We start from the raw sequence: 25,239 nt of genomic DNA on the forward strand, positions 1-25,239 counted from the left end.
GATCCCAGAACGGGAAAGCAAGTTTGTGGTCCTGGTCACCATCTACTCGTACTGCATAATGAATGATATTCTAGATTTTGAATCCTGCCTTCGTTTCTTTCTTTCTCTGTAAACACAGGCAAATCATTCTTCCAAACTGGCCCTGGTTTCCTCATTTAGGATTTCATAAAGTTTGTTGTGCTTATGTGCTAGTACTATTATTAAGACTAAGACACACTATACATAGAACAGTGGTTCCCAACTCGTGGGCCACAACCCCTTTGGGGGTCCCATATCAGATATCCAGCACATCAGATATTTACACTATGATTTATCAGTAGCAAGATTACAGTTATGAAGTAACAATGGAATAATTTCATAGTTGGAAATCACCACAACATGAGGAACTGTATTAAAGGGTCTCAACAGTAGAAAGGTTGAAAACCGTTGATACAGTCTTTGGCTCAGTGTCTACCAAAGCCTCTAAAGCATGTTAACCATTGCAGATGCTCTTACTGTTGCCCATGTGTGCCTGTTCGCATACCAAAGCAGAGGGGGCCTGCTTAGACTCTGCAGAATAGCCAGGTCTTGTCCTTGCCCTGCTGAACCATTGCCTTCCTATGTCCCCCACTTCTACTGTTCCTTTCATTTAGACTAGTATTAAGCTGATGTCTTCTTTCTTGGAACTTGGGAATTTGCAACTCTTTAATTTATTACCCAGCTCAGTTAGCTTTTGTCACGTGATCAGTGACGTAGTCATAAACGTTCAGCACTTTAGTCAATAAGCTTTTATTTTGCTCATGGCTCTGCCAGGCAGCTCCTGGTGGTGGTGGAGGTTCCGGGGCCGGCTGGGTGTTTTCTGTCACACTGTAGGTCTACAGGCATGACACATCACCTATTCTACCAGCCCTGCGGCAGCAGTCTACCGGATATCAGAGGGCTAGCTGCGATGGGCGATGCCTTATGATGGCCAGACTCTGAAACGGCACACTGTCACACCGCACATACAACACTGGTCAGAGTAGTCGTGAGACTGAATCCAAGGTCATGGATAGAAAATTGTGGTCCTCACAGTGAAACTGGTAGAGGTGTGAGTGTGGGGACTGGCAGAGAAATGAGGTGTAGAGTGAATCTGAAATACCCTCTCATGTGTCTCAAATACTACAACCAGGAACGGAAGGGAAACAGAATGATAATAATGGCAACATCCGTTCTACTTCCTGCTTGGTAGATGCTAGGCACCATGATAAGTATTTAAAATGGATTCTCTAATTTTAGTCTTCATTTTCCCATTTTTATTATGTTATTTTATCAAAAGGGGGACTGCACGTGACAGTGATTTCAAGGCTCTATTGTTATGTGATAATCTGGACTTGCTGACTATAAATTCAGACTCTGTAGCCTGTGCTCCAGTGCTTTAGAGTGAAGACACTGTTCCGAACATCTAACTGTGTACCTGGACACAGGGGCTAGCCCTTGGCTCAGTCTTTTATCATCTTCATCCTTCTTAACAAGCAGTCGACGTGTGCGCTGTGTTTAAGGACAGGTGCTGTTTGTGGACACCTGCTGGATGTTATTCTTCTCATTTCTAATGACAGCTCTTTTGTGAAGAATTTACTCCAAGTAAAGTTGAAAGTGAGATGACTTCTTGGAAATTAAAAGCAAACATCTTTGTTTTTGTTTCTTTTTTTTTTTTTAACAATGGGCAGTAGCTTCAGCTCCAACATATATTGGTGTGTGATTTAATATGCATTTAATACGCATTTGTGGAATCAAGCAGCCCCTTGCCTAAGCAGTCTCTAACAGTCCCATTTCTTACTGAGAGATTTCACTTTCCATTTATGTAAATTTCCTGCCTGACACGGGTCTGCTGAGTCAGACAATCACACCATTGAAAAGCACTGGACAGCATATTTATAGCTGATCTTGAACAGTAAGAGGCATCAATCATGAATTTAGCCTTGTTGTGAATGGTTAGTATCCATTTGTCTTGTTTACCTCTTTCACTGTGAACAGTAGAGCCCTGAGCCTTGTTCACAAGGAATCCGATTAAGGGGAAGGAAATCGTATTTTTCTCTTTTTTCTGCTAGTCCAATAATCCACTGTTACTCCTCAGAAAATTGCCACCTGTTCCATGAATCTGGATTATGTCTTACAAAAATTGTTTGGAGACTTTGTTCCTGTCCTGGTTGAAGAGAAACAAATGTAACAGACTGCATTGTCCCTGGGGCAGGGGAGATGAGCACTGGGACATCCATATTAGCATCTGACCCTAGGATTTTACCTGAAATCAACAAAATATTTTTCCTACTGGAGCCCGATTTTTTTCTCCCAGCCCTTCATACCACTAATTGGTTCTCAAGGTGTTTTTCCCTTTAGGGAAGGTGGATTGTTGAAAACTAAACTACTTTGAAAAGTATGACCAAATTCTTCCTGTGGATTCTGTGTGCTGCATTCTCCTGGGAGCTTCTGATGATATAAACAAAGACAGACTTCCCGCCAGATGTAAAATCTCAGAATGGTTCGGGCTCTGACTGAGGGCCTCCTTCTTGTCTCTCCTCTCACCTACCACGCTACTGCTTTTGAGCCTCTTGTTTCCACTTCGAGTTATTTCTAATCAAAAGGCAAACCTCTGTCTGCTACTAAAAGCATGCAGCTACTCTTGGGTGCTCTTTGGGAAACAAGCAGGAAGTTGAGCTATTCTCAGGGCAAGCTGAATTACAGGTATTCCTTACTCAAAAATTATCCAAATACTTAACTAACTCAGAGCATTGAAGAGACAATGAAAAAAACAACACCCCCAAAAAACTTTGGGGAAAAAGAAAGAATGCCCAGAGACTGAGAAGTGATTGATGACACCCTGATGTCATCTCTGACTTCCCCACACACAGACATGAGTGACATACCCATGCATACCGGAGCACAATCTTTTTGGTGTGTACATACATGCAACACTCCCACACTCACGAAGGAGGAGAAATAACACCCAGAAGTTCTGCTTTTTACAAATCATTCAGTTCCAGGCTGGCATGGTATCTGGCATTCCTTGTAGAGCCTCCTGAAGCATCACTGTTCACATTCTGGCATGGACCACACCAGCACAATGCTACTTCTTGGAGTACTGATGGAGTGTGCTTGGAGTACTTGGAGCATGCTTACACAGTAGCAGGCTTCTACTTTTATTTCAGTTTCTATCATTCTTCCTGGGCGTTCGTCCCCACAGGATAGTGTAATTGCTTATAGGAACCAAATATAAGAGTATGTGTCTGCTTCTCTACAACCAAGAGCTGTGACTAGGATGAAATCAGGATGTCCTTGAAGATGATTTTTTCAAGTTCATTTTTGTGGATGGAATTTCAAGTGAAACGTGCTGTTGTTGCTGTTAAATGGAAAGGCATGTTGTCAGTTTTGCACTTGGAAAAGTATCCCCCTTTTTCCAAATCTGCATTAAACTATCATTTTGTATTTTCTCCAAGGTCACTCAAAGTCTCTATAGTCACGTTGAAGACTTTAGATTTTTAATCATTAGCTCAACATTTTCCAGTACAATGGTTTTGCTTTGCTTTGCTTTTGATGAACTATATTACATAAAATTTAATATATTTTATTATTTATTTATTTTATATTTATTCCTTACACTTAGACTGCTTTTTTTTTTTTTTACTGAAATCACTTTTTAGAAAAGATCCATCTTTTTTTTTTTTTAATTTAGGAAAATTATCAGCACTGGCATAAGCATAAGAAAGAATTCCACACAGTGCATCACACTAGTTTTAGCTAGTACTTTTTTTATATGCTGATGTTAGGAGTAGAATATACCCTATTGAAGCCCTGAAATAATAAGATAAAAATTCAAATTTAAGAGTTTTTTTTTAATTTATTTTAATTTATTTTGCAATACAATTCAGTTCTACATATCAGTCACAGATTCCCTTGTTCTCCCCACTCCCGTGCCCCTCACCTTCCCCCCAACGCCCCCCCCCCCCCATTCCCATCTCCTCCAGGGCAAAGCCTTCCCCACAGACTGAGGTCAACCTGGTAGACTCAGTCCAGGTAGGTCTAGTACCCTCCTCCCAGGCCAAGACAAACAATCCTGCATAGGGCCCAGGTTTCAAACAGCCAACTCATGCAATGAGCACAAGATCTGGTCCCACTGCCTGGATGACTCCCAAACAGATCAAGCCAATCAACTGTCTCACCCATTCGGAGGGCCTGATCCAGTGTGGACCCCTCAGCCATTGGTTCATAGTTCATGTGTTTCCATTCATTTGGCTATTTGTCCCTGTGCTTTATCCAACCTTGGTCTCAACAATTCTCGCTCATATAAACCCAGAAAGACACAGGGATCGCCCAATGACAGAGAAATGAAATGAGATCTACATGAACAGCCTGGACATGAGTGGGGGTAATGAAAGGCGAGGGTCGAGGGAAAGAGAGCTTGGGGGAGCAGGAGATCCCAGCTGGATCAACAACAGAGAGGGAGAACAAGGAATAGGAGACCATGGTAAATGAAGACCACATGAGAACAGGAAGAAGCAAAGTGCTAGAGAGGCTCACAGAAATCCACAAAGATACCCACACAACAGACTGCCGGCAATGGTCGAGAGACAGCCCGAACTGACCTACTCTGGTGATGGGATGGCCAAACACCCTAATTGTTGTGCTAGAAACCTCATCCAACTACTGAGGGATCTGGATGCAGAGATCCATGACTAGGCCCTGGGTGGATCTCTGGGAGTCCAATCAAAGAGTTTTTTTTTTAAGCTAAGGGAAACAAATGTCGTGTATCAGGTCGATGGATTATTTAAGGACTCTTCAACAGAGAGAATGCATTTAAGACTGCTACTCTGTACAAAATTAATTTAGCCCAGTTTGTGCTTAATAAATACTACTTGATGATACTGAAATTAAGTAAAGGAAAATGCCTGGCATGGCTAATTGCAAATGTATGCACCCAGAATATGAAATAGACATCATTTTAAGTAACTTGATTCTGTGTGATCAAGAAATTTGGGGTGATTTTTCTTAAAGATGTAGAATTACATAATCTCTACTATTTCATAGTGGATCTGAGAATTTTAACTAATGCAAGTATTCACAATGATCAATTCCAAATGATTAAACTGAATTAAGGAGAAGAAAATCCACAGGAGCAGAAGGGTAAGGACCAGATGTGGATTCCTGGGTCTCTTGGTAATGTGGAGCATTTAGAGCATCCCACCCTCTTAACAGGAGTCTGGTCAGAGCTCCCAGCCTGAGTAATTTCCACCTCCATTTCTGCCAGTATCTATAAATCATGGCATATCTATAATTAATGAATCCAAAGGAAGATAAAAGGGACAGCTTTTTAAGGAACACTAATGTTAAATGATTTCTTCAACTCTCCTTTTTTTTTTTTTTTTTTTTTTTTTTTTTTTTTTTTTTTTAAGAATTGATACACTCCCTGCCATGGGGAGGACTTTGAGGCATCACCAGTAGTTAGTGGCATTCTAGCTGTTCCTCTGACTAAGGTCCAGGCAGTCTGGGTTATGGGCAGCTACGTTGTACACCCTCAAATGTAAGAACTGAGCACTGACGCGTAGTCCCCATTCACAAATGGACAACTACAAATTGGAACTGGAAAACCAATCGAGACATTTGTAGTCTACAAAAGCAGTAAGAGTTTTACATTTTTTTTTTTAAGGAAACCACTAGCCAAATAAGGAAAATAATTGTCAGCCAGATTTCCTTTAAAGCATCAAAACCCTTAGCAGGTATTAATTCATGTAATCATGCTTGTTTATGAATTTAGACACCGGGACTTTATACAGAGGTCGCATCACGTACCTTCTAATACTCTATGGTCTCAGTTCAACCTCCATCATTGCTTTGCTTGCAATCTTTATCACCTCTAATTTTTTTTCATTTCTGCAAATATAAATAAAAAGTCCATTTGGTCTGGACCAAGTAAGATCTTGGTGTACATTTTGGATATCACTGGTATCTCATCAAGCTTAAAAGCATATATGACTTCATAGTCTTAGAGAAAAAGGGAATCTATACAAATTGATCTATCAGGATGGTGCTGTGGGTCTATAAATAGTACCTATTAAAAATAGTTTATAATTTAAATGCCTTCCCAAAAGCCCCTTGAGGGATGTGACTGGGAGCTGGTGAGCCCTTCCAGAGGAGGAGCCTGACGGGAAGTGTAAATTCACTGAGAATGTACCCTGAAGGGGACGTGGACCCTGGCTCTTTCCTTGTTTTCTCTTTGCTTTTCCACTTACTCAGGCCATATTGTGTTGTCTTGCCATTGGCACACCTGCTCCTGGAACAAACCCTAAAATTGTGCTAAAGCAGCTAATGTAAATTATGTGCAGATATATGTAACATAAGACAAAAATACTAGTTGAGTACCTCAGGTACTTGTCATAGATCAAAACTAATAAGCCTACTTGCCCCCGCCCCCACCAAAAAAAAAAAACAAAAAAAACCAAAGCATAGAGAAGGAAAAAAAAGTAAATATGATACATTTTTTTTCCAATGGGAAAGATCTCTCGGAGTCTAATCTGTTTATGCATTCATGCAGAATATTCCTGATTCATGTATAACACATATGCCTTAACAAGCTTTCTTAATCTGCTTTTCTAGGCCAAAGTAAATTAGGAGCACAGAATCCGGAAGGAGATAGGCAGTGGCGGAAAAGGACTTGGAATGCAGGAAACAGGAAGATGTAAAACAAGTGCAGAATGTTATTACCCTGCCATAGGCCGGTAAACAGCGCTGAGACTCTTAAGTCAGGCCTTCTCAAACTTCCATGCTGCAAAAATAATAAAATTCACTCGGGCTGTAGGAAGCTGTACATTGCAGGGGCTTTATGTATGTTTTAAGCAAAAAGGATTAGGCTATGTTTTGAAAGCATTATATCAAAATGATTTTGAGTATGCTTGTCCCTATGCTCTGGAGAAGGTCCTTTAGTTTCTTTACAAACATTTCCACATGCCACGGATACTGGGACTTTGTTGCTCTGCTCCATACAAACGGAGTGAGGCTCCAAAGGTGATAACTGAATTAAATCCATCGAAGGGTTTACAATAGCTGAGTAAGTGGATACGGGGCCAGTACACAAAAAGTAATCAAGCCAGCCTGTGCTCATCAATTCTTCTTAGGTACAGTTTATAAATTAAATGATTTCTTCGTTATAGATGAAACTTATACTAGTCCCAATGTACCTGACTGAAAGATTTTTTTTTCAAGTGACTCAATTTAGCAAGCACTTCTTTAGCCCCTGGAGTGAGTTAGGCAATCTATAATAGATTGGAGACACAGAATAAACGTCCTCATTCTATAATCTAGGAAGCTAAGGATACTAAATTAAATATGTGAGAAACTAATTCCATAAGGGCAGCAACAGACAAATAGCTGTAGTAACATGAACAGTGGGAAAAAGAGGCTTTAGTTGTGCTGGAGATTAACTATGAGAGCAAGATGGCTGCCAAGCCTTGCCAGAAAGGAGAAGGAGATATCTAATTAAGTGCAAAGGACTTTTGGAAAGGAGGAAGGGTGTGGGCAAAGTCATACACACCAGACAGGGCTCTTTTGGGGAAGAGTATCCCTCTTCCATCAACTGAGACGTGTTAGGGCAGATGATATGAAGAGAAAGCTTCTCACATGGGTAAGGCAGTATAAAATGAATACTACAGACATCCAGTGTGGCTGACTTCCTTTCCAGAACTGTGCTTCAGAGTGCTTTGTTTATTCGTGTCCTTTCAAACTATTGTTTCTAAGTGACTTTAAATGATAACAAACTGAAGTCTATTTATTTTTACATTGATTTGTCTTATGCTTTGGTTTGTTTTCAAAATTACAATAGGCAGATATTGTCATAGATTAATTTTAGAACCTTCAAATGAATTCATTTGGGAAATTGTCTCAATAATCAGGTGCCACCTTGCCTGGAGTGTCCGCTGCTCTGGGGAATGTATGTTGTGATGTCTGACTTTGGGGCTTGGGCCCTGGGTGTTGATAATATCTCAAGAGGCCTTACGAAGGGTCCTGTTAGAAGCATGCAGAGGCAGGAGCCAACATCTGGTCATGATTAATCCTCTCAACACCCTGGACTAATGTGGATTGGCCTTGGGCCACAGCCAACTCTTCCTGGGAAAGACAGCTCCCTTGCTTCTCTCGGATTATGCAGAGTCCTGCTCTTTACCTTAGCATCACTCCAATCCTACATGGAGGGGTTTTAGACAAACAGACTAACAGAAGTGCATGGAGCCATGTTTCATCACTAGTTCAAAACAGGGGTTACTCAAGAGCTGAGCACTAGGAGCTGAGCTAGGTCACGGGAGTCCCTGGATGTCATTGCAGTTCTATGGGGGGCACATGAAATATCCTGCACCACACTTGACAGCCCCTTATTGCAAAGAATTATCTGGTCCAAATGTGCCATTGCAGAGAAACCCTGGTATAAATATTTGCTTTGTAGAGACTAGGATCCATAACTTTGATTAGATTCTCAGAGAGATCCAAGAACCCATAAAGCTTAAGGATTATTAGCAAATGGGCTGAAAACAAGACTCCAGAGTGACCCAGACCTGGTTCAGATCTGCTCCCAGAACATGACTAGTAACAATTCATCCAACCCCTTTCAGCCTCAATTTCTTCTTAAAAAAAAAAGGTAGTGTTATCGTAAGGTTTCAATTATCTCATGCATTGAGAGAGTTTAAGCATAATGACTACACAGTAGAAACTTATAAGGTATTTTATTAATATTTTAGTACCCTTAATCATTTCTAGAAATGTGATTTTGGAATCAAAATAGCACAATAGGAGCTCATACCTATCCTTATCACTGGAGGGGCAAGGCAAGATTGCTGTGAGTTTGAGGCCAGCCTGGGTTACATCATGAGTCCCATAGTGAGATCAGCCTGTTCTACAAGCTGAGACCTTGTCTCAAAGAAAAGAGAGGAGAGATAAGAACTGGCCATGCTAAGACCCTTTTGAAATCAATTAATCCTCTGTCTTTACATCCTTATATAGTAGGAAGTAATGTTTATATCACAAGGTCATTGGAAGAAATGATTAGAAGAAGTCACACAAAATGCTTCCACAGATATTCTGCAGAAGGGAGATGTAATACTCATGCATCTGGTCTGTGAGCCTTTGATCCCTCCTTTTACTATAAGTGGTGAGAACTGATGACTTTCTAAGCCTTCCCAGGCACATGCAAGAGAGAGACTTATACCTCATGTGAGTTTTTCGTGTCTGCACTAAAGTACCCTGAGGAAGTCACTCTTCGCTTTTACCCCTGTTTCCCCCTCTCTTCAACATTGCTTTGGGTGCCAAAGGTAAGGACTGGGTCTTTTGCTTAGTGTTCTGTTGATAGCAAGATAGGAAGAAAGGTTTCCTTTGTCTTTAAAATTATTTATTTGTTTACTATTGTTACTGTGAGCACATGTGTGTTTGCTGCCTGTATATGTAAGCACACATGCCATGACACACATGTAGAAGCCAGGGGACAACTTGGGGGAGTAGGTTCTCTCCTTCCACCTTTCTGTGGGTTGCAGGAACTGAACTCATGTCACCAGGCTTACATTCCAAGTGCCTTTACCCTCTGAGCTATCTTTCAAAACCCAAGATTTATTCCTTTGAAAAGCATAAGCAAGCGTGACCCAGATTGTGATGAAATAGGCATGCTAAAATTGCTAAGTAGCATCCATGGATATTTGTATCCATGCGTATAAAGTTGTGGGTTTTTGCCATCATGCCCACATATCTACCTGAACATAATATTAATAGAAAAATATCATAGAAAACTAACTTTTTGGTGAAAATTATTTCAAAGTGAAAGATAGTCATGATTTTCAGGAATATGTTTGAATGAGTAGCAAGTTCTTTGTTCAAGCAACTTCATTTTAGATGGTGTCTAAAGGGACATGTAGTTAGAAGGCAGACTTTTCCTTTTTCTCCAGTTTGCTCCCAAGCATCTCCTATACTTTCCTATGTCCATGCAATCTGAGTATTTCCCTAGATTTCAAATACTGTTTTCTTCCAACAGTTACCTGTGGCCTTCACTGGTTTTGAAAGTCTTTTCATGAAGCAATTCCCTTCTGGGGATGAGTTACTATTATTCATATAGTTAGGAAATCCTAGTGAATTCAAGACGTAGACTCTTCTGTTCTTTACAAACCTTGATCTTAACTAGCCAAGCCAGTTCTAATACATATGGAAGTGGCTTCTCTTACTAGGTGGTAGATAAACGATGCCTCGTCTTCTTGGAGCATTGTATTATTCATCTGTAAATGGAAGAGTTTGGACCACATGACCTCTGAGGACCTTTCTAAGCCCAGAGCTCTGTGATGGTATTCTAAATGTTAAGACAATGTGGTCTTCCTGGCATTACCGTTAATGAAATTATCCATCATTTATCTTATGAGCAAGAAGCACACACCAATAGCAAGAGGACAACCACTCCTGCAAACGAGAGTATGTGGATTTTTATTGTGACCACAACTCTCTAGAGACACATGTGATGAATGTGAATGTCTCAGAAAAAAAAAATCTAGAGGCCCTGGGGTGAGAAAGACCTGACCTGTCTTTCTGTTTTGTACTTGACTGTAGTAAACATATTCTACTTGAATGTATTCTAGACGGCTGAGACTAGAATGCAACTGGAAATAAGTTCATGTTAATAGCTGTTGGTATTAGCTTTTATGTACAATTGTTTTCTTCTCACATCTTCCCTCTCATTAAATTCTTTCTCAGATTCCTTCAGTTTTTATTGTCCCTCTTCCTGTCGTAGTGGATGAGGTGTCCTCCCAGTTGACAGACCTTTGTAGATCTTAACTGGCTCATTTCCTGATGACAGTGCCCGTGTCCATATCCAACTCTTCTCCTTCCTCCTCATCTTTAAAATCTGCACATCAGCTTCCAGTCATGGTAGGAGAATTTTAGTGACAAGATTCAGCCCAATGGTCCTCCCCGCATCATATGACAAATTGGAACAGATCCAGCTGTGCTTCCTTTCATGTGACTAAACCATTAAGGCTGTGGTTGTTTTACCCATCTCACCATTTCACGGAGGCTTAATCCTATTCTTTGTGTGCCTAATTCACAATTGGATAGCAGAAAAGAGGAGATTTCTTTCTTGGTAAATTAGGGTAAAGGTTAAGTGAAGTTCCAAAGCCAGAGGGAAGAGACATTAAGTCCCCTTGAGGCAGGCCTCTGAGCAGTTTGTATCTGATCCTACATACTCTCTATTGATCCCAGTGCCTTGGCATCTCATTGCTGTTCTCAGTGAGCATGGACTCCTTCGGGTGGGCTCTGCAGCCCTGTGTTGCCAAGACTCCACCCACCACGTGATGTGTAGGACGTCTCTAAATGCTCTCTAGACCAACAGCTGTCATGCCTTCTCTTCCCCTGTTCCTTAGGGACAATTCCTCTGGCCATCTGCCCTTGTATTAGTCCAGGCCTATCAACTAGACCTCGGGTTTTCTTTCTGAGGCTCAGTGACTCACTTCCAGTCTTCACTGTGTGTCTGTTCTGAGCGTTTCTCAGGGAGGTTTTTTTTTTTTTTTCCCTCTTTTTACTTTTGCATTACATTGTGCTCATTTGAACTTCCAGATACATCTTACTACAAGAATTATTATTATTATTATTATTATTATTATTATTATTATTATTATTATTATTTTGATTTTGATTTTTCAAGACAGGGTTTCTCTGTGTAGCCTTGGCTGTCCTGGAACTCACTCTATAGACCAGACTAGCACTGAACTCACAGAGATCTGCTTGCCTCTGCCTCCCAAGTGCTGAGACAAAGGCATGCACAACCACCTCCTGGCAAGAATTCTTTTGCATTTAGTTAAGCACTATACAACTATAGCTTATAGGCAGCAAGAAGAGGGGCTGAAGGGCCAAAGTTCACCAAACCAAAGCTTGAGTGAGTCTTATCTGATATGCTATAGTGACAAGTTATAGTTGTAATTCCCTAGTTTTGATTATTTTTGTGGAAAACTTCATAAAAACACAAATCTCCTTAACTTGTTGGGTCTGTGAGTATTGCAGGAGGCAGTTAACAGAAGAAATCTCTGGAAAAGTAAATTACTAGGCATACCTACACCTATTTCTGTTGACTGTATTAACATCAGAAGCAGGACAGGATTCTAATTAGATATGAACCGTGTGGCTTTCTGAGTGTCAAGTAGCATAGGACACTTTCCAGTCTCCAGTCTATAAACACTGTAAGCACCATTCTTCCCTCCCCTCACCACACCCACCCTCACCCCCACCACCCCCGTCTTCCTAGAGAGGGGATGTCCTGTGTTCTGCCCAAATTGTCTTCCTGAAGAGCTGGTCTCCAAGTTTATTGGCCACTGCTGGAGACACCACTGACGGAAGGCTTCTTGCTGAAGATGACTTCTGAATGAATCACCTTGAATGATAGAAAGATAGGTGAGGCTGACTCTCCACACATCAGGGGTCCTGGTGCTTTAGTGGTAAATGGTGTCTCTTCTGGGTGAAAGTATTTAGTAGCCTGAATATCCCAGAAAAAAAAGCCTGACAATTCCCTTTGTCAAGCTCTCCTGCCAAAGTTATTAGGACAAATTGGTCCTTCACTACACACATCTGTTTTCTTCTAGTTGATGAGTAAGTTTGTACTAGAGTTAGAGAAAATTATATGAGGAATCTGTTCTCTCCCTTCAATAGGACTAGCAATGGTATCTACGAGGGACACTATGCTGTCAAGCACACAGCTCTTAAGCATGTCTCTCCTTGCCTGAAAATGCTTGCCCTCTTTGTGAGAGACAGATAGCTACAGGCTTTGTTTCTTAACCCCGATTCCTCGAGTCCCAACGGGGTCTTTGCCAAAGCAGAGCATATGATTCATATGCTTGCCAGACAGAGATTTAGATAAGAACCATCAGAAATGTCTAAGTTATTGCAGCTCGGGACTCTAAGATTTCTAAAAATAGCTCCTTTCACACAGATCACAATTGTTAGTATTTGTGACTGCTTGATAAGCTCCAGAACCTCTTCCTGCCATTGAAAATAGATCATCCCCAAGAATTAAGGTTCACGTTTCTGACTGTCTCATCTTCGTACTTGAACTTTTCTCCAAACAGCTTCCTGTCTCACACTGTTTTCTCCTCTCTGCCTCAGGATGGCCGTCTGCGAATGAATGACCAACTGGTTGCTGTTAATGGGGAAACTCTTCTGGGCAAGTCCAACCATGATGCCATGGAAACGCTGAGGAGATCAATGTCCATGGAAGGAAACATCCGGGGCATGATCCAGCTGGTGATACTGAGGAGGCCAGAGAGACCACTGGAGGTGATAACATTCTTGACTTTGCTGAAAATTGCTGGCCACCAGAATATCCAGACTCAATCACTCATGGGGTAGATAAACATTTATTGAGTCTATACTTGGAGAAATATGCCCCAGACAGGCTCTGATGGATGTATGAAAGAAACAGGTGGTTGTATATTTTAGATACAATAAAAAGCATGAAAATATGCATATAAAATAAATCATTTATCAAATATCACAGGTCTGTATTTACTAGGACTTATGTTCAGAAATTCCTAGGGTTCTGAACTAACTTAGAAAACATCCTTCTTAATATAACTTTTGGTGATATGCTAGCAATGCCTGTACCTTAGTAAGTTCCTCATTGGATGGGTATATATAGTGTTTAATGTGAAAATTATTATGATATAATCAGATCTCTATATTCTCCCCTAATATCTACACTTAGATAATACAGACCTGAGGTGAAAGTAAGTTAAAGTTTGATTTGTTAAGAATTTTATTTTATTTTATTAAGTAAATAAAAGTCTTATTTCTTTTTAAATATTTGATTGTGCTTTTTAAATGTCAGGAAAATGTCCACTTATATATGACCCTTACATGTAAAATAATATAGTATAAAATAATATATTGTAAAAGGAGTATAAAATAATTCTTAAATGCTGATATACCAAAACATTTTATTTACATAAAAATATAAATAAAATTGATCTATAACAATATTTTAAAAGATTAAGTATTAAATATTCCTAAAAATTACTTCAGGAAAAATGAGTAAGTTCATAAAAATTAACAAAAATATCAACACACCATACATCATCATATTAGGATAATATCTAAGGCCAAAATATGTTTCTGTAGTACAACTTTAGATAGAGTTAGAGTATAGACTACTTAGAAAACTAATATCAAATATTCGATTTAGTAAATTCAACCAAAATTAAAAAATAAAAGATTATCTAAATGAAATATATGTCAGTGGGGCTCCCTGTGTTGTATATGGACCACTTGCACTAAAATCCTCAATCTGCTCTTCCGGACCATGAAAATCCACAGCTAGTGTGAGTGCTTGATGTGTCGAAGATAGATTCTGGTACCTGGTTTATCCACTGTCGGAGCTTTATTTCTCCAAATGTGATTGGCTCCCAATAAATGCTGCTAAAGGAATGGAAAAGCTGCATGTGAGACCTGCTTCATCTGACAGGGTGGTCTTGAGTAGGGAAATGATAAACCATCTCTTCCTTTGCTAGATTATCAACTATTGGGAAAGAGTAACTGTACCTTTTATGATCTTTTGAACATAACCTTGTAGATGTTAAATAAATGTAAATTGGCCAATTACTGGAGACTATATATAATGAATGAGCTTGTTTTCCACATGTGCATCTGGTTAAGTGACAGAGTCTTCATGAATATTTAATGGCTTCACTTATGTACATAGTTTGAATGTCCTCGTCTCCTGCCTCCTAGCATGAGGAAAGGGCCTGTCTGGTGTAATTTGGTCCTTCCTATAAAGTCCTGGGATGCAAGGAACCCACTTATTGGAGAGTGATGTGAAGGACAGCATAAGGGAGGTCTCAGTCACCCCTTGTTGTATATCTTCATATTATAGCTTCCTTTTAATATTTCCTTTAACAAAGGTACCTCAACTAAGAGAAAAGAAAGGAAATATGGCTGGAGCGCCATATTCACACAGGGGCCAAAAACTAAACAAAAAGAGAAAAGAATGAATATGGCTTTAATAGACTTAGAGATATCTTTACCTTCCCTTGTCCCTCATTTCATGTCTCTCTCTAAAATGCTTGTGAAAGGAGTGGGTGGATGTGATGCCCTGGCCCATGGAGTTGGGATACTTTGCATTGGCATTTTTTCTTTAGAGCAGTGTCTCTATCTTTAGTTCCAGAGTGGAATGGGATCAGCGTTATCCCATCAGAAGAAAGTATTAACTCTCTGTTCATTACTCATCCTCAGATGTGTCTTGTTAATATAGTTTCTCAGAGGATCGATCAGGAACTGGAACTCTTACAAAAAGCAATTTTTATGAGGACGTTTAAACAAAGATCCATTTTCTTTCCCTAATATTTACATGCTTTCCATGGGGAACAAGCAGGCACTTGACTCTCAGCTATAGAAAATCTTTGTGGTAGCCATGAAGATTAAAGAGTCTATTCCTTATAAAGACAGAAGCCTAATATACAGCTTATCTTTATTAAATAATAAAAAAACAGCTATGTGGTCTCCTGAATCTGCCTCTCTGTGTCATGCGTATGCTGTGCACAGTGTATGCAGTACACACTTGCTTTTGCTCTATTCTCCCACAGAGCAGCAAGTGCCTTCTGGTCCATAGAAAAGCATCCATAACCCAGAGGAGGTCTAAGCACTGCTCAGACATCAGGGCAAATCAATTAGTTAGATTTGGCAAGAATGCCAGCGTAATTGCTGGAACATTATACCGATATTGAAAAGAAATGAAGACGCTACTTAAGAAAAGTCAAAATATAAAGTTGTTATTTCTCCCCCACATTACCCAGTTGTACAAGATAGGTAAACAGTTTTGATGAGAACCTCAGGAAGACTACATAATGAGCCCTTGATTGAATCAGAATCATTTTGAACAGAAGCATGTTTTTCAAAGGATGAGCTTCAGGTTGAATTGTGATGCTGTTTGCGCCTAGAGACTTGGTATTTAAAAATGGGTTATGACCTGGTTTTGTTTTTCTCTTTCCCCAAACACTTTCTTCCCTGCTGCAGCTCATCTTCACAGAGGCAGCACATGTTTAAAAATCCATTATATTTTTTATTGGCTGGGACACTAATGGAGGCCTCCACGACAGCTCTATTTTACATGCTGGATGCTTTAATTAGCCTGGTTACTGATCAGTTGTTGGGATATTGATTGTGTCATTTATCAAAGAGCTAGGAAAGCAGAAAAAATTGTTTTTGTTCTTGTTGTTATTGTGAATTGAAAACACAAGGCAAGACAGGTCCTACCTCGGCCTGCCTGCTGGGACTCCCGCTTTAACCTGGGACTCACTGGTCTCCTCTACCTGCTTCGGTTGGACCAGCACCACAGCAGCCAAGGGTAACGTGGTTAAGTGTGGGAGAACTGTTAGAAGCCCTCACAAAAAGCTAATAGCCTCTGCAGCTGAAAGCATTTTAATTATTTAGGACACAGAATAGAAGTGAATGCTTCAAATATTTTGTTTAGCTAGACACTGAGTTTTCGTAACTATAGAAGAAAAAGTAAAATCAAATGCATTGTTTCAGCCAAATGCTTTCCTGGAGGAGGGAGCTTGGGGAGTAGATCTGTGTTTGCGACATGTGCCTCTCACAAATGGCCAAGAGGAGAGCTATGGAATGACTTCCAAATCATTTATTTCCCTGAAATCTGTTAGGGAGACAAATAATAGGAACAGGAGCAAAAGACAGCCCGCTATGCCACAAGCCGCTCGAAAACATAACTGAGTTCTCAGTCATCAGCTGCCTCCTGTTACCTCTTCAGCACCTGGGGAAGACGGTTTGTGGGGTGTTAGTCTGGATACAGCAGTTTGCAGAAAACTGTGGATTTGTTTACAGACTGTCAGAATCCAAAGAGGAAAGAGAAATATGGAAGAAAAGAGACCCCAGGGAGAACCACTGTCTGGCCCTGTCACAGCTATCTACTTTAGCATCTGGCCAAAGCCTGGGGTCTGCATAGGACACAATCATGGCATTCTGGTGACAAATACTGCTTGGGTTCTGACTTGTCCTGGAGCATATGCACTTATCTGGGGAGAAAGAGTGGCAGAGGGAGAGAGGAACCAGCTGGTTGGCAGAGAAACACCCTTGGCATGAACTGGATTCTCATATTGACACTGCTACAAGCTGTACTCCCAGATGGAAGAAAATTTGAAAGAAGGCAGTTGTAAGTGGGGGGAAAGAATAATAAAGTTAATCCTCTTTTGTGTTGGCTATCAGCACTCATAATCCTTAACACTACATTGTCCGGGCTGTTTATTTCTTATTGAAAGATGTTTGAACAGACAGGGCCATTTAGATTTTTTCACAATTGAAGGTAATACATGCTTGCAACTCGGAAGAGGATTCGGACAAGGACCACTCTGGCACCCTGCTTCAACTGTCCAAGTTGGGATGTATTTTTAAAATGTAATGTTCGTTTCTGTCCCTCAGGGGCTTGCAGAGTGTGGGGCCCTTTCCAGACCGTGTTTTGAGAACTGTCAAGAAGCTCCGAGCACCTCCAGGCGAAATGATAGTAGTGTATTGTATCCGTTTGGCACTTACAGTCCACAAGATAAAAGAAAAGGTAAAGTCTCTCCCGTTCCATCCTCTGAGCGCACAAAACCACAAAAGTGGCTTTTCCCCGAGAAGAGGGGAAGGTATCAGGGACAAAGGCGAGTTAATTAGGCAAAGTGCAGACTTTGTCACTCAGAGTCAGGAGAGCTGGGGGGTGGGTGAGAGCGCTGACTTGGAACTTGTGAATCAGATGCCTGGCAAGGTTTCCAGTTGAAGTGACAGTTTTCTGTGCTTGCTGCCCCAAACATGAGGATTTTGTATAAAACAAACCACGAGTGGAGAATCAAAGATGGCAAACTGTGAGTTTTGGGAAGATCTTTTGAATCATTGAAAGTTACCAAGTCACTTTAGACGCATGGATTTACATGCAACCACAGAGTGGTCACGATGTGACTCCAAGCTCTGTGCTTGGTTCCAAGATGAGTGTGATGAATAGTGGAACAGCGCTGTGTGGGGCCATCGGCGTGGCAGCTGGACTGCTCTTGTTGTCTGATGACACACCCTTTGATTACGGGAATGGATCACATTTCAAGTAGACTCCTGGATTTTCTCCATTGTTCTTTCAAGCTTACACTCCAGGTCACTCGGAAACTTGTTTTATCTCCCTCTTTCTCCTTTCTCTAATAGCTTTTACTTTTTATATTGCAAAAGCAATACATACATATTCATTGTAGAAATTTTAAGGGAAAGCATTAAAAAGAAAATTTAATATTACTCATTCCTCTATCATAACTCCTAATCAATAACATTTTATGTAGATCTTTCAAGTCCTCTCTTCATGCAAATATGTATACATAAAATGAAAGTAAAATGAAATGTACTATATGCAATTTCTAAGAATTTTTTTTCCTCAATTGATACCACGTGATGAGTATCTTATGTATCACTAAATTCTATAGCCTCCCATGCAGTGGTGGCATGCTCTACTATTCAGTGGATGTAATAAACATTATAGCATTGATCCTGTATTTTTTTTAGAAGCTTAAGATATCACCAAACTATAGTGTCACAGGAACAAATCTCAAACTCTGATGTTATTATATCAGAATGGACTTCTGAATTTGAGATTGTTTGAGCATAAAACTATTTCATCTGAATGAGATGTTGGGGGCACTAGTTCCTTTGAAAGTTTTCTATTTTAAGTACTTGCTGTTTGTTAGGTATGTTGTTAAGTAATTTATGTTCAGATTCAAAGTGTTTCATATTATTAGCCTCATTTTACAGGTGAAGATATAGAAGGTCTTTGAGAATAAATAATTTACCTAAGACTATGCATATTTGATACACCCAGAGCCTGGATTCAATTCCTGTACCTGGCTTTGGTTCATCTCAGCCACAGCAAAGGCCCTGCCTAGTATTGTTCCCTTGTAACTACTGAAGTCTTTCTACTTGGTCCTAAGAATGCCTATGAAATGCTGACTCTTCCTTGTAACTAGTTAAAAGGAATTACTCAGTATGTATTGGCTTACCTTAAGTAAGTTGTGTGTTCTTGACAGATCTTGAGACTTTCAGTTCCACTGTCCACAGAGCAGGGAAGGAAGAGAATTTCTCTGTAGAACACAGGAGCATCCTTTGAACTCTTCCTGCTTTATGTCTGCAGTGAAAAAGTGATTCCTTTGATTACAGTGACCACAGATAATCTCTGAGAAGATTTTTTTGTATGTTCTCTTCCTTCTAAAACATAAATGTGGATAGAACAAGTTTTATGCCAATAAAAAGAAAACAACAACAGCAACAAACAAACCATAAACCCACTAACCAGTGACCTGCCAGGTACCTGCTTCATTTCTCACCCTGACTTTCCAGATTAGTATGAAAATCCCAGCTCCTTCAAGACCTTTCCCATCTGTGCTAGACAATTTCTGGTAATGCCCACTGTGGAGTACTGTGCTGCTCTAAGATAGTAGCAGAGGACAGGCTGCATCCTAAGCTTCTTAAGAAATAAAACATTGTTTGCTTGAAGAAAATAAAGTCTATCTATTATTAGATCCTTGTGTGTCTGTACCACATTCCCAGGTTGCCTGAATTCAGCTTCTCATAGCATGGACTCATTGCATTTTCAGTGAAAGGCTGGGTGATAAGCTTACTATTCATGGAAGTCAACTGACTTAGAGAGTCTATGGACATCCTAGGATTAAAATACCATCATGCTGCTCTCATCATGTCCATTGCCTCTCTTCAAGTCTTAACATTTTGCACTTTGAGAAATTCCAAGAGGGCCTGAGTTTCAGAGCCAGTGAAGGTGTTACATGCCACAGAGACTTGTGAAGTATGATAGTGGCCTAACCACAACTGACTTAAAAGGGCTTCTTTTAGCAGAACTAAGTTAACTTGACAAAATGTAATGTCTAGTGAGTGGGGAAGCTGGGACAGCCAAAACATTAACTTTCTGCCTTCCCCTTTTCCTCTTCTTTGTATGTTTAAGACTGCAGTGTTGATATACTGTGTTCCATCTAATTTGGTAATAATAGTACATACTGCCCACAGTTTGCTCCGTATTTTATTTTTTATTCTCTTCAAGCTGTTACACAGAAAAGGAATTTTTAGAATAACATTTGTAAAATTGGAACACCAGAAAATTCACATTTGTGTTGGAAAACTGTTAGCTGGGCCTCCTGTGGAGGAAGTGGGGTGCTCCAGGATAACAGTGGAATGGAGGCTGTGTCCCTGGGGCTTTCTGTAAGCTGGCTAGGCATCGGAAGAGTCATAGCGTGCACCAACACTGGACTTCATGCTGACGGAGGGAGCCTCAGCACATCCCAACTCTAGCTCTCGCTCTCTTCCCCTTGTCCTGCTCACCTTCACACTCTCTACCTGCTTTATCTCCTCCACTCAGGTGACGCTGAGGTGACCCACTGCCCAAATCCTTCCAGTCATCCATTAGTTAGGTCTTTCCTCCCTACCTCAAATCAAAGATTTCCACTTTGTGCCCTGTCCCAAATCCCCTGGAGGATTTGGAAGAAAACATGAAATTCCCCCAGTGTTTGTGTTTGTATGAGTCGGAGTGCATCCTTCACTCTACAGCAGGAGGCACTCTGCAGTGCTGACTGGAAACTGAATTCTCCTTCTTAGTTGCACTAGCGTTGATTGAATACCTTTGTGTTGTCAAATACTATCAGGAAACAGACATGTGTACAATACCACAATACTATCATTACCCTCAAGAAGAGTGTAAGGTGGGGTCATCAAGCTCTCTAAACTTGGCCATTGTGGTGCAGAAACAACTACAGTATGTGTGCAAATAAACGAGTGTGGCTATTTTCAACAAAACTTTATTTAAATGCCAAATATTGGGCTCATTTCAGACCAGGGCCATAGCTTTCTTGTCATATTTAAAGTCCTGGTGTTTTTGTTGTTGTTGTTGGTGGTGGTGGTGGTTTGTTGTTGTTATTGTTGTTTATCCACTTCTCAGCTATTCTTGACTCTATGGATTCCACAAAACAAAAAAACATAATATGATAATTAAAGAGGGCCATTTAGCCAACAATAACTTAGTGACTAGAAGACACATTGTCAACATTCACAGGTGTGTGTGTGTGTGTGTGTGTGTGTGTGTGTGTGTGTGTGTGTGTGTGTATTAGGAGTATACTCACATAGTCAGTTAAATCTAAAAATATTATTTGTATAAGATTAGAATTCTGCACTTGCATACCTGATACAAAGCTTAACGAAGGTGTCAGGGTCACGAGAAGACAAGTCCGTACAGGGTCTGAGTTTGTTGTACACAGTCACCCAACATGATGTCTGCCTCTGCTCCTGTCACCACACTAAGAAGAACAGCTAGGACCTAGGAATGCAATAAAAGTTAAGGTGATGGCTATAATAAGACTCTATAAAAATCCTGAAAAGAGGCTTTAGAAGAGACAACAGAGAAGACAAGGAAGAAGTTACCTTCAGTTAGAAAAATGTGGATGAGTAGATTACAGCTTGATAGCTCAATAAATAGCTGTCTTCACAAAAATAGATGTGATCCACGACTTATTTCACGCTGCTAATGCACAAACGTAAACGTTAATGGGTGAAGACAGACATCATAGACTGTGCAGCTTGATGGAAGAAGAATGTTTTGTAGTGATTAAGGTCCAGAGAGGCTCATTCTAATAGCCTGTCAAGAAGCTTTTGGGGGACATTTAGGGGAAAGGATACAACCTACAGTTCTTTGCACCCTTCGTTAATTTTGTGGTTGTATTAAAGGAAGGAATGTTCAGAATGAACAATATGGTTAGCACAATGTCTGACCCACAATGTCTCATCAGAACTCACTTCTTGTTGGTAACAGTGATGATCAGGGTGCGTGTTATTTTTCCACTACTGAATAGCTTGTAGAAGAATGCCATGTTTTATTCAGTAGGAAACCCCAAATTCAGACTCCAGTCTTTGGCTTATAAGATTTTATGGCACAGATAGAAAAAGTGGATATTTTCCTCCTGCTTTGTCTAAACAATGAGCAGTACACAGGGTCTCAGGGCATCTTCTTCAGTACTTTTTCTCACTCAGGTAAATGCCTAAATTATAATTCAGAGTAGTCATTATGAAGCCATAATTATAAAAATATTAAGATATAAAAGACATGTTCTGTGAGTCGCCTACAGATCAGGGATATTGTTAAGCACCAGGCTTTCACGGGTAACTAAAGGTCGTTGAGATGTGTGGATTTATTTGTCATAGTGGTCAGTGAGTGGGTCATACCCATAGATACTCTAGAAGGCACAGTTCATCTCAGCCAGGGAGCGTTCATGTGAGACCTCCCATTCCAGGTGAAGCTTTATTGATTTCAAAGCTGGTTTATGTGTCTGAAACAAAAGTAGGCACTGAATCCTTCTCCCTCTGGTTCACTACAGCTTCATTTGTTCCTTGTTTATAGACCTACTGCCTCCCAATGACGGGTGGGCCGAGAGTGAAGTACCGCCGTCCTCACCACTGCATCCTGGTCTGGAATGGGGCCTTGAAGATTACAACCACAGGTATCGATAAAATGATATATCGTAAATGGTCCCTGTTATAGTTTTTCTGGGAAAACTCAGCAACCTTATTTTAACTCTATTTCTTTGAAGAATGGAAATCTCACAGTCTCCATTTTTCCTTTTGGGTGAAAGGTTTTTCTGGCTAAGAGCTTACATTGTTCATAATTGGCTTCCTGGAATTTTTTGAGATCCATCTTATATAATTAACATTGCTAAGAAAATAGCTGGTGTTTCTTTTACAAGTTCCAAGACCAGAGAAGCAGAGTTTCAAAGGAAACTTACATAGGAAGGTACACAATAAAACTGAGAAAGCATAGAGCCTCGGGTTCTCTTTACTTTGCAACTGGCAAACCCGAAAGGAATTTTAAAAATAGATGCTCCATGAAAGTTAATGGAACCTAAAAATTAGAGCAACACCATATAATCTAAAATATTGAAAAGGGGACCCAATATTACAGCCACTCTATAATAGAAACCAGAAAATCAATAACTTTTAGACTCACATAAGCAGGAGAAGGGAAGATTTACTCAGCATACATACTATTTGACTAGGGGATTCATAGAATGTGTTCTTCTGATGAGTTTTAAAAATCATTAAATTGTCTCTTTGCTATTTTCTGTATTTATTATGGCTGTTAAAAAACTGTGTATTTTATTCCATTCTGTTTCCCATGATAATCCTGTGAAATTTCTTCATTTTTCTTTCAGCAAAGCCGATGTCATTTCTATTATGCTTTTTAATGCAATCTGCTAAAAACAAGGCAAAATGAGAGTGTAGTCAACTATATCCGAGGGAGGCTGCCTATGTTGTGCTACCGCTACTTTTTAAAATCAGTTCTTTTCCTCCAAACAGTGTCATGAACTGCACTGAGAATCACAATGTGCTGAACCAGCACTGGTAGGGCTCCCTTAGCAGAACATACGGATGTAGTTAGTTTTGGCCATTTATCTACATTGTCTGCCATGATCCAAAATGAACTTGATGATGTACAGAAATCACTGACTCTGCCCAAAAGTCAATTCACAATGGGTCAAAGACCTTCATTTAAAGCTTGAGACACTCAGACTGCTAGAGAGGAGCATAGTGACCAGACTTGAACACTTTTTGAACAAGACTCCAGTAGCACAGAAAGTCCCAGGGATCGACAAATGGAAATGCATAGAATTAACATTTCAGCACAGCAAGGGAAACTTTCAGAGAGGACAAACAACCCACAGAACGGGAGAACCTCAGTCAGCTCTGTCACAGGCAGGGGTTGATATGTAGAAAACACTGATCCCTAGAATATATAAAGATCTGCAAAAATTAAGGAATACAAATATAAAGCTGCCAAATCAATAAGTAGGCCGGTACAATAAACAGATAGTGTTGTAAACCGGCATGTGGAGGCCCTGACAGGTTTAAGCCGAGGTGCCCCACGGAAGGTGGGGGAGACACACCATGCAGACATGGCATCCACATGGAAAGTTTTATTATTAAAGGGCGAGAGGGAGGAAAGAGAGGAGGGAGAGGGAGAGAGAGGGAGAAGAAAGAGAGAGAAGGAGAGGGAAAGGGAGAGGGAGAGGGAGAGAGAGAGAGAGAGAGAGAGAGAGAGAGAGAGAGAGAGAGAGAACGTGGAGGCAAGCCACAGCCTCATGGAAGGAGAAAGAGGAAGAGAAGAAGGGAGAAGAGGGAGGAGTATTCTCTTTTATTTTTAATTAAGAAATTTTTTATTCATTTTACATACCAATCACAGATCCCCCTCTTCCCTTCTCCCAACCCTCCAGCCTTCCCACCCAACCCTGTTGCACGAATTGTTAGAAGGTCTTATTAATAAAAACAAAATTCATAGAACCCCACGAATCTGGGAAAATAGAACGACCCCATGACCCAGCCAAACCAACCCTTGCCATGTACCCAAAGGATCCTATCCTGCCATGGAATCATTGCAAAACCATGTTTATTGCTGTGCTATTCACGAAAGCAATGAAGTGTCACCCAGCCAAGATGCCCGTCTGGAGGAAAATGGATAATGAAAATGTCACATCTATGAATATGTATGCATTTCCCTCAGCTATTATGAAGACAAAGTCAGGAAACTTGCAGGATCATGGGTAGAACTGGAGAATGTATTAAGTGAGGTGACCCAAACTCTCTTATAATCAGATCTTAACTCTCATTGTTCGTATGCATGTAGATAAGGGCTTGGATTGTGAGGATGGGTATAGACTATAACACCAGATAGGCCACCTAAAGAGGGGAGCAAGAGGTACCGAGGTAGGGATGAGGGGTACCAAAGGTCACATGTGGCATAAAAGTGGAAGAGGCCGTGGGGTGGGGTCGTACAGGGAGAGAAGGGATGTGGAAGAAGTGGGGAAGAGAAATAACAGCCAAAAATTTTGTTTGACAAAGGTCATAATAAAACCTAACTCCTTGTAAGCTAATAAAAAAGCAAAACCTTTTTAAAGTCAAGAAAAAGATGTGTTTTTCTCCTAAAAAAGATAAACACACAGCTAATTAGGAGGGAGAAATCAGTGAATAATGCCCTGGGAGCACAGAAGACTGAGGCCCAACTCTGTCTGTAAGACAAAGGAAGGTTACATCAGATAAAGAGTGATTTCACAGAAAATGAAGGGGGCCCATGAGGCAAGGATATGGCAGAAGAAAAGTCTTGAGAGAGGAAGGAATCCTGTGTTCTGTGGAGCTGAAACTGGGAGATGGAGGGAAAAT

The 25,239-nt window shown here is 40.4% G+C and overlaps 1 protein-coding gene across 1 annotated transcript in view; it reads left to right on the forward strand.

The window, feature by feature from the left end:
* The window catches only part of Pard3b (par-3 family cell polarity regulator beta), a 986,690-nt gene that overhangs the window by 551,895 nt on the left and 409,556 nt on the right, over positions 1-25,239 (forward strand). The window contains exons 12-14 of the mRNA XM_052749631.1: positions 13,123-13,293; positions 17,443-17,575; positions 22,430-22,529. Of these exons, the coding sequence (XP_052605591.1) occupies positions 13,123-13,293; positions 17,443-17,575; positions 22,430-22,529 (404 nt within the window). The remainder of the gene's footprint in view (positions 1-13,122; positions 13,294-17,442; positions 17,576-22,429; positions 22,530-25,239) is intronic.

The sequence above is a fragment of the Peromyscus californicus genome, unplaced genomic scaffold, assembly GCF_007827085.1.
Source record: "Peromyscus californicus insignis strain IS unplaced genomic scaffold, ASM782708v3 Scaffold_21__1_contigs__length_65335640, whole genome shotgun sequence".
Taxonomy (NCBI): domain Eukaryota; kingdom Metazoa; phylum Chordata; class Mammalia; order Rodentia; family Cricetidae; genus Peromyscus; species Peromyscus californicus.